Genomic DNA, 11014 nt, shown 5'->3' on the forward strand with positions numbered 1-11014 from the left:
CAGTAAATTATATAAGTAGTATATTTTCAAAACTTAAGAGAAACTAATTTTCTTTTTCTATTTTGTATAAGAAAATAAATGTGCAAGTTTTGTTTTTAATACTAATTAATGAATTAGAATAAAGTTTGCTGCCACCTGTAGTATGACTACAACTTTTTCATATTAAAACTTGAAATTAATTAAAAACGAAACCGAAATGATAGGTAAATGTCTTTTATAAAATTTAATAAAATCTCCTTTTTTTTCAAGAATATATTTTGTCGGGAATGAATATGAAATGTAATATATATATATATATATATATATATATATATATATATATATATATATATATATATATCGATAAAGTATTATAATTAACATTATGTAGTAATATGGTAGTTAACCTTAATCAAATTAATTATCATGTCCAAATAATGAATTTCTTATATTATTATATTATTATAGTCGTTTTCTAATAAAATTTTGAAAACATAATGTAATATCTCATTTAATAATATAAAATTGTTAAATAATATAAAATTGTTAAATAATATAAAATTGTTAAATAATTTATTATTGTTAAATAATTTATTATTGTTAAATAATTTATTATAGATATGATAATCATAAAAAAAATAGAATAGAAGAAGATGTAAGATTACACTAGTCATCTCAACAAAGTGTACTTGAAAGTAGTTACATATACATTCAAAAATAAGATTATAAACAACATAAAAGAAATATAAGTTTTTCAAGAGATTAATTCAACACAAAATTTACAATCCCCGTAAATAAACAATTGCATAAAATTCTTAATCGGAGAACTAAATATTGATGTTGAAATACTTAAAAGTTTGCACTTGTAATTGACACTCTCCACTCATAAGATTAGTTTTTTTTCTGTAATAAAAAATCTAAATATGTTTTTTTACAATCACTATAAAAATTATTGAAATTACTAACTAAATTTTACTGACAAAATATATTTGTCGATAAATTAACATTATCGACAAATTTTATGAGAAATTTCAAACTTTTAAAATCATTACCAACAGATTTTTTTTTTCACAGTAAAATATGTTAGTAAATGCAATATACATAAAATATGTTGGTAATGTATATTTTACTTATGATCAAAAAATTCGTCGGTAAAATTCGTCGATAAATAAAATATACATTACTGGAAAAAAAAATCATCGATAAAATGAGTGAGAATTTTTCCACCCATTTTTCCTTTATGTCCATGAGATAATGTCATTATATATTCTATCTCTTTCACATTTCTTCCACATTTGCATGAGGAAGCTTCTTCTCCTCCTGGTTCCCTACTCACCACCACAGCTACAAGCTAGGTCGCCCCCATCTCCGTTTAGTCGAGTCATCGTCTCCGTCTCCATCATCAACATAGCGTTTGAGGTCTTTCACTCCATCTTTTTGTTCTCTAGCACACATAAGGAAGGGGCAGTGACTCTATTCTTCCTCTTTCACAGAACTATGCAACCATACACTAAATTATTTAGCATGAGCGTTATTTATGTTTTTGATGCATTCTTTCGTGTATGTGGATAAAAATAAAAGAAAAAAAAGGAGAGAGAGGAAGAAAATAAACCAGATTACAATATTACAAACGGATTTATTGACAGATTTTTTTGTCAATAATTATCAACAGATAAAAATTACTGATAATAGACTTACAGACAATAATTATTTCACCAAAGTTTATAATCCATATAACGCATTCAATAGCCTATATTCATCATAATTAATAATATATATACATATACACATCCATTTTATGAGATTCAAAGTAAGCAAAAGAAATTTGTTTGATACCGCCCAACACCATCATACCAAAGTTTCCACTCACCCAACGCAATTTAGATGGCACCCAACACTAGCTTCATCACCCAACAAGCTCAATGTGCACCCAACGAGAGTACCACTACAACTCCTATGTTTTCAAATTACTAATGCTTGACAACATGACAATAGTGCCTAACAGTATCATAAAATCACAATTTTCAACTTTTAAGCTCTGATTTAAGTAATTTGAGCTAACTCCCACTTAGTAAACCTTTTTATGATAAAAAAAAGTTCATACTTTTTAATTCAACTAATGTCATATTACTTGATTCCAAAATCTCACAAAGGTATTCTTATTAACATATAAACCAATTTCTAAGTTATTACTGAAAGGAATTATGCACATGTTTAATATACACATTTCATCCTTACACATCAAGGATATATCACAATTCATAATTAAAAATCATATTTTACAACACCAATTAAATAATTAAAACAACAATTAAATAATTAAAGATGTAAGGGCTAAAATCAAGTTCTCTTACTTGACAAAAATTGCTAAAACAACTATAACATAATTGAATCCTTCTAAACTCACAATATATTATATGCACACGTAGAACTATCATAAACATGATTAGAGCATACCATTATGATTATTGATTAACATAAACTCACATTGATGACTCAACTAGAGAAAAATTGTTTTGGCCTAAGAGAAAAAATAATAGAAAATCTACCTACTCAAAATAAAAACTTGATTCAATTGAACTTAAAGAACTCGTCGCAATATCCCTCCAATCAAATCTTCAATCAGTAGAATATGAAGATAGATAAAAGAGAAGAAAGAATTATTGAAAAATAATTTACAGAGATGGTATGTTTTAAAATAATAAATCTCGTTCATAGAATTTATATTTATACTTTAACATTTTAATATTAAAATATTTAAGACTTATTATTTTAAAAACATAATCAATTCTAAAATATAATTTTCTAGATTCTTATAATAAATTAATATATAATCTTTTTTCTTTTTAAAAAATTCATATTTAAATATGGTATTTTATATTTGGGAGTTAAAAATACTTTATTTTATATATTGATTAAAGTAAAATTGTTTTTAAAGCATAAAAAAAAATAAAACTTGAGTATCACTAAATTAATTCTTTCCACCAAAAAAAAATTAACTTTCTAATTATTTCATAACCCTTCTATTCATTATTGAACTTATTAAGAAAAAAAACTATTAGCCAAATCAAATCAAATGTATTATATATAATTAGTTATCTGCACGTATCTAACATGTTTTGTGGATTCTCACATTCCCATCTACCTTAGTTGTTGCTCAACCTTATCTTTTACTTTGCTTTTATATTTCAATAATTTTTCAGAATTCAGATCTATTTCACACAAAAAAATAGAAATAAAAAAAATAGAAATAAAAATGGTGAATAAAATTATATGGGAATTAAATAAAATAAAATAATTATATTAAGAGAAAAAAAATATGTTTAATTTAAAAGATGTGACTGGGCTAGTGAGTTAGGTGAAGATAGAAAGAAACAAAAATAACTTTTGAAACATATAACTAACAAGTTAGTTAATATTGACCTGTAGATAGGTAAGTTATATGTATAACCAGTAGGTAATGTGGATTATCTTTATAAATTAGAGCTTAAATAATTTGAGTAAATATTCCATATATACTATAATTACATTTTCTGTTCAATAATGATAATTACTCTCTAAAGTTTACAAGAATTAAATAAAAAATAAAAATAAAAGGTGACTATACATAAATATCCAAAAAAAATTTAGTGAACATTCATCCAACATTAATGATATAATATTTTATTTTAAAATATAAAATAATTTAGGAAGAATCAACTACAAAATTAAAAATAATTCTCATCAAGTGTAAAATAGGTGCCAAAAACTGAAGAGTCTTGATGTAAAATTTTCCATTTATAAAAATGGTATAGTAACTATTTTTATCTCACCGTTATGATTTGTCAATTTTTTTTTATTGTTTTGAAGGTTTTGAATATACGAATAAGCGATTAATATACGAAAAACAAAATAAAAAATATAAAAATTGGGATTATTTTTAAATTGAAAACTTTCCACGCTGTACCTAGCAGATTTGCGAAGAAACATGTGTAATTGATTACAGTTTTCTTACTATCAATTATAAACATAAATATTAATCAATCATATAAAAAGTTATAATCAATTATGACATTTTAATACTTATCATTACAAACATAAATAAAAAAAAAATTATGCATTTTTAATAATTATATTATTGATATTTTATTAATATATTTTTATATTGTAATCAAATAAAATATTGAATTCATAAATAAAATAAATTAACATAATTAAATATTTTATTACTATATGTTTTCTATTATAGAAATAAGTAATTAAAATAAAAAATACAAAAATGAAAAATAAAATAAAATAATTGATTGATATTTATATTTTATATTATAACTAAAAACTATTAAAATAATACATATAATAAAATTATAAACTTAACTTTTTTTTGTAAATTAATTAACTTTAACATATTTTTATTTTGGAATATAACTTTTTTAATTATTAAATTTTATAGTAATTTTTATTTTTATTTTAAAAAAAATAATTTTAATTTATATATTTTTAAATTATTTTTATATAAGAATTTTTAAAAAAATTAATTTAAATTTTTTTTTAAATATATTAATACAAAAAATTATCTTATTATATCAATCAAATCATTCTATTAACTTTTCATTTACTTTTTCTCAATATATAAACAACACTTTTTTTTCACTTTTTTTTCTCTTCGTTTTCAATCTCACAAATCCATCATTAAGTGCAAACAAAACCTTAAAAATATGCTAAAGTTGACATTATAGCAAATTTCCAGCTCCAAAGTTTAGGTTATAGAATACTTTTGAAGGGAAAAATAAAAAAGAAAAATTTGGTGTAATCTAAAACAAGTAAAACCTATAAACTGAAGTTGTCTAGGAACTAGTAGTTGTACCAAAACGGTAAGTAAAAGGATAGGAAGATTGGTATGAACAAGCGATGGTATGTTATATTATAATTGGAACGAGACTAAGAAGACACTTTTCAATTTCGTATTCTGAATTATTAATTTATTTAGGAATTTAGTTTAATGATTTAATCTCCCCAAAACATATTTTTTACTATTAATTTTGAATTTTTTATTTATTTATCACCTTTTGTTTCTATTTCTCACACAAATAATAATAATAATAATATTTATTTATTATGTTGCTGGAACTAACTATTTTTACTAGATCAAATTCCTGTAGGTATTGTTGTAGAATGAGTTTTTCACGCCAGCTAACATATAACCATAAATGTTGACATCATTAAAAAATTTTTTGACAAAAACTACTACTGTTAAAATAATCTTTGTTGGAAGTTTTAAATAATGATTGTTCTTGAGCCGTCATTAAAAAATATCTGAAAAAAGAAAAAAATAACATAATGTATATCACCACGAGATTAACAAAAACAAAACTGTCATACTAAAGCAGAGAAGCATCTCTATTCAACTGTTAAAAGGGACATAAGTTTTCCATAAATTTATTATTTACTTGCTTGTGAAGCTATAGAAATAAATCGAAAACAAGTAAACAAATATTTGAATAACTATAAAATGCCAACCATAGGTGAGGAGAGAGCTTCGGACAAATAAAAATTTAAAAAATAAAGTTTTGTTAAAAGTTGTAAAGTACCGACCATAGGTGAGGAGGAGAGCTTCATATAAGACTCGGAAAAATAAGAGTTGAATATGTTTTCTTTTAAAAATGAATATGTCTAATAAGGTGTTGTGTGTGTATATATTTATTAAAAACATAATTATGTTATTTCTTTGATGTTATTTTAATAAAGTGTAAAACATGCTTTTTTTTGTGTTTGTTAAATTATGATATGTGTGTGTTTGATAATACTAATGTGATGGGTTGACTTATTGATAGAAGGATGGTCTAAGATTGAATGATTGTGAGTTAAGGAAGAAAGAAAGTTAAAGGAAACCTTTGTTTTATTTGTATTTTTTCTTAGGGGTAAAATGGTCTTTTACTTTATTTAATTGGTGTAGAAATTAAATAAGGAGGTGTAGGAAGTAAAAGGGGTGCGAATTAAATGAAATAAAATAAAAGATGGATACTAGAACGTGAGATAGAAGGAGAATAAAGATTTAGATAGATTTGATTTTTAAAATATATTATTATAGTGAAGAGATATTAGAGATAGAGTTGGGTTGATTTATAAATATTAAGATATAGAGAGAAGGGAGATTGTGTGTTTTAGAAACTCTAGAAACTCTAAATGAAAGAAAGAAAATAGAGAAAGAGAGGAGAGTGACAATTTTAGGAGAAAAAGAGAGAAAGCAACCAAAACTCTTAGTGCAAAGGAATATTTGGTGGTGTTTGGAGTTGTAGATAAAGAAACCCTAGTATTGACCAAGGTATGAGAAAACTTACCTATGTTTGTTTGTTGTATGTCATGTAATTTTGATTGTCTTGATTGATTAATTCTGGTTTTGATGTATGTGTGCATAATTATGGATATGATTATCTATGGTTATTGTTGGGAAAAATTTTATGTATGCATGAGGATAAAGTTTATATCATATTGTGATAGATTTTTCCTATGAATGTATGTATGACTTTGTGGAGTTATCCTATAATAGAGTTAATTCTAAGGAGGAACAAAATAATGGTATTGAGAGTTTTACCATGCCAATCCATGATGTAAAGATAGCATGATAAATGTGTGCAATTGTTTTGGATTTTGTTGAAGATATAATATGTGTAGTGATGGGATTGGATAAATCAAAGGATGTAAAGTATGTGTTTAAGTGTGTTTATAATGTTTTGTGATGATGGAATGCATGTATGATGTCTTAAGCATGTTTTCACGTAATTTGGGATTGATACACTGCGTTTGGACCTTAGGTTTTGGTCTAGGAATGTGTTTATTCGCGAGAATAATTGATTATCTGGGATGATAATTGATTATCCTTTCATGTGTAATGAATTATGATGATTTGCTAAGTGAAACCATTGAGATAATCGATTATCTTAAGGTAATTTGTGTACATGTGTATGTTTCGAAAATAATTAATTATCACTTATGATAATAGATTATCCTAGGGTATTTTTATTAGAAGAATGTGTTTTGATGAAGAATAAACGTGGACCAAGCTTGAGGAGCTGTGAAATGTGATGATAACCAGAGAATGAGATTAAGAGTTGTGTTTAGGGTCAGTTTTGACTTGTGGTAGAGATTGGAGCATGAGTGAGTGTTGGGACGTACCTGAATAAGTGATTGATGAGTATGAGAGTGATGGATAGGTCTACTAGCTATACTTAGTAAATCTTGGTTCTATCTACGGATATGTATTCCCTTTAGCATTGGTTGTTAAAAAGGGAGAGATATTCCCTTTGACATTGGTTGTTAAAAAGGGAGAGATATTCCCTTTGCCATTAGTTGTTGAAAAGAGGGTGCTCTCTTTGGCATTGGTTGTTGAAAAAAGAGTGGTGTTGTCTTTGGAAAATAGTTGTAGAAAAGAGAATGATAATCGAGTGTTGAATCTTCTTTGGTGGGGGGATAAATGTTCCACCTTTTGTGATAAGGGAACGAGTTCAAAGCTAGAAGAAGGATGACTCGAGTGTATTTGTAAGGAAGCTACAAATGAGTTTGTAGGAACGACTATAGCTGAGTGAGGTAAGGTAATAAAATGAGACAAACTCTTTCCACTATGGTGTTCATGGTACGGTGATGCTCATGGTGTTGTTCATGACTGAGATAGTCATGATGGTGGTGTATCTATAATAATGATCATGGTATTGAAGATGCTCAAGGTCATGCTATGTTGATAATGATGTTACTATAATGGTTATAGTAAGTAGTTAGCATAGATGGTAATGAGTGGATAGACCAATGGTCTATGTGTAAGATGTTAGTGATGATATCAAGGGTTAATGATCAAGGATCGATGATCGAGGTTTGAGGATTGGGGATCGAATCATTTGTTATGATTGAATTGTTTATGTTAAAGGATTAGGAATCCTATTGTTATTACTACTATGTATGTGGTGGTTGTTTATGATTAATATAATTAGTGTGTTGATATCCTGTTATTATGATTGTTTTAATGGTAGCTTACCCCATACGTGTTTGTGTGTGATTTGTGAATGATGTTATTGGCAATGATCATATAATGTGTTATACATGAGCAAATGATGTTATAGATGTTATTGAGACATGATAGATTCAAGAGATGACAAAGGACAAACTTGGGATTTTCTTTTAAAGTTGTTGTGTTTGAACTTTGAGACAATGTAATTGGAGTTCTATATTTCCTTCGTTACTTTCATTATTTATGAATAATGTAATTGGAAAAGGATTTTGGAACTATTATGTTTTGAAAAAAAGTATGCAAGTTTAATTATTAAGGTTTTTGAAAAGTACGTTTCCACACTATGATAAAAGTTTGAAATTTTATTGGTTTTTGTAATCACTCGTGACACCCTAAATTTTGGGACATTACACTTCGTAGAGGAACCTTACAACGTAGTGTAAAGAGCCTCGCAGAGGACCCTCGCAACGTTGGTTTTAAGCACGATGCGATGAAAACATGCAATGTGCGGAGAGATTGGTAGTGCTTTGCAACTAGAAGAGGTTCGTGTAGAGCAATTCGTGATTGATGGAGTGGCGGTAACAACAACAGTGAGATCCAAAGGGAAGAGAAAATAAATGTGCAGGGGAGACAGAAGATGAAAGTGCAAGAGGAAGAGGAAACACTCAAAAGAAAGTTGTATGGGAAAGAAACACGTCTTTTCTCCAAGTTTTAATGAAAGTTCTCTATATAACTATCGTCTTGGAAAGTTTTAAGCATTTAACTCAATCTCTCTTGAACGCTTTTAGACAGGACATCGTCTAGCCATGTGTTTGGGTATTTTAACCTATATGTCTTTCTATTTCCTAAGACCTAAGTGTTATCTTATGGTTTTGTATGTTTGGGGTTCAAGTTTTATGTTTGTCTGTTTAGGATTTAAGGATTTAAGCTCTAAGTCTTTGGTTTTATTTTTGTCCTATATTCCTTAGCCTAGTTTTCTTGTTGTTTAATTCTGTTTCTTGGATAGTCATTTATATCTTTTAGGCATGTTCTAGAGTTTTATCCTAATCTATTTATGTGAGATTGTAATTTCTTTGGTCCTACTTGGCTCATGGTTCAGTGTTCTTCGAGGTTTTCTTAATCTCTTATTTTCTTTTAGTTCAAAGTTGATTTTTCTAGGGTGTTCTATCTTGGTGTTAAACTAAGGTTGGTTTCCTAACTTAAGTTAAGGTGTTTCTAGCTTAGTGTTTTCTATCCTAAGAGGATTTCGTATCAGCGTGTACTAAAGATTAATTTTCTATCCTAAGGTTGATCTTTCAGTTTAGGGTTTTCTAAGAGAAGAAGCATCAGTAAAGCATTAATTATTGTATATCATTCTTCTTCATGTAAATTTGATCTCTTCCTGCTATTATCATCTTCAGCTTACAACCAAAGTTGTACGTTGTGAACTATAGAAGATGCATTTAAGTATTATTGTGTTGTTTGGAGATAATAAATTTACTTTGTGAAAAACTGATTTATCTTTGTTATTGTTGTGTTATTCATGTAATTAATAATATAATTTATAAACACACATATATCTGACCATTCTACTCAGCAAACAAAATTGGTTAATATATTAACTACTTAAAAAGCTCTATCGCTTAGTACATTAACTATCCATATAAGACTTCAATAGGTAATAAATACATTTAAGTTTATTTCAAATTCAACATTGCTATGAACGTGGAATTGATATATGTTGTTAATTCTTTTACAGCATCAATGATTCTGGATCCTTTTTCATAAATGCATAGAGTGACTGTTATGGAATCACCGCGGGCATAGAATTCTAAAACCAGGTCACTTCTGGTGGACTGATTCTTGAGATTTATTTTGTTCCACAAGAAGGGAGATTACTTGCTTCTTGCAAGCCAACAATATCCTTTTTCTTTGCTTGTAGACAATTTAATTTAAAGGGTAACATAATGTTCAACAACAAACTTAAATAGCTCCAAAAACATACTATTTACAGCATGATAAGTAAGAATTTTTCTCATAAAATGAGGATATTGAAACAACACTTTACCTAAATAGAAAACCCAAATTATGTACAACCTACCATAAATATAAAAGGAACGATAGAAATATTTCCTTCATAGCAGATTTGAAAAAAAAAAAGACAGCTGGGAGTACAAGCTATTTACTATAGAACCAGTTAGTAACATCAACGTAGATGAATACATAAAACTAACTTCAGGAATTCATTTCACACCAAACAAATTTCAAAATTCAGTTCAACGAATGCACAGAACAGGAGAAAATTATGAATCATTGCTCCAAAAATTATCAATTTACAGAGAGCATTTATGCCATCATACAATTATTCACACACTACAGCAAACTACATAAAATACATGTACATTATAAATCAAAAAACATGTTAGCATAGTTTAGTTAATGTGACGAGGAGGCAGTTGGCCTTTTCTGAGAAAGGAGAGAGAGTACTCTGCGGCGTCGATTAGGTCAGTAATGTTGTGCAGAGAGCGTTCATCGGAACCCACCCAGAACATTGCTCGCACCTCCGCCTTCTTCGCGAGCCTCGCCGCGAAGCTCAACGGCAGCGCCGGCGAATTGAGGCTCCGTAGAATTTGCCTATAAAGCGACAGCACTCGGGCTCTGTTGTGGTTCAACTCCTCCGCCGTGGCCCATATCAAGCCCATTCCCTATTCCCGACTCGTTTCTGCAATAAGACATTACATAAAAGAAAATAAAGATGTAAATAAAAGTAAAAGAGGCTCGTGAATGGTGAACGAAGGTGAATCAGAAAGAACGTAGCGATGGAGAATTTGATCATATCAAACACGTTATGTAATGTTTGATTATCACTCATCCTTTTTTCATCATATTCACTTTCTCTACCACATTGCAGAAAAAATAAATTAATGATTTAGGGTTTCTGAGATAATACCTTAATCCAATGGCGATGGGAAGTGAGAGTGTATCTATGAAGGTTTTAAAGCGTTTTCGTTACATGAAGAACCCAAACAAACCTAGCTCCTAGGTTTGGAATTCTGGGCCTTTGTTTCTGGATTATGA

General features: G+C 27.9%; 1 protein-coding gene and 1 non-coding gene across 2 annotated transcripts; both read right to left on the reverse strand.

Moving 5' to 3' along the window:
- Positions 1–10196: 10196 nt before the first annotated feature.
- LOC108340069 (uncharacterized) lies at positions 10197–11014 on the reverse strand. The gene is made up of 2 exons (XM_017577297.2): positions 10887–11014; positions 10197–10658 (listed from the first exon to the last, which is right to left on the reverse strand). The coding sequence occupies exon 2, from the start codon at positions 10636–10638 to the stop codon at positions 10369–10371; it is 270 nt and encodes an 89-aa protein (XP_017432786.1). The 5' UTR covers positions 10639–10658; positions 10887–11014; the 3' UTR covers positions 10197–10368.
- Positions 10732–10830, reverse strand: LOC128196875 (small nucleolar RNA R32/R81/Z41). Its single transcript, XR_008249281.1, has one exon. It is a non-coding gene; the product is annotated as a small nucleolar RNA R32/R81/Z41 (small nucleolar RNA).

The sequence above is a fragment of the Vigna angularis genome, chromosome 5 (genome assembly GCF_016808095.1).
Source record: "Vigna angularis cultivar LongXiaoDou No.4 chromosome 5, ASM1680809v1, whole genome shotgun sequence".
Classification (NCBI taxonomy): domain Eukaryota; kingdom Viridiplantae; phylum Streptophyta; class Magnoliopsida; order Fabales; family Fabaceae; genus Vigna; species Vigna angularis.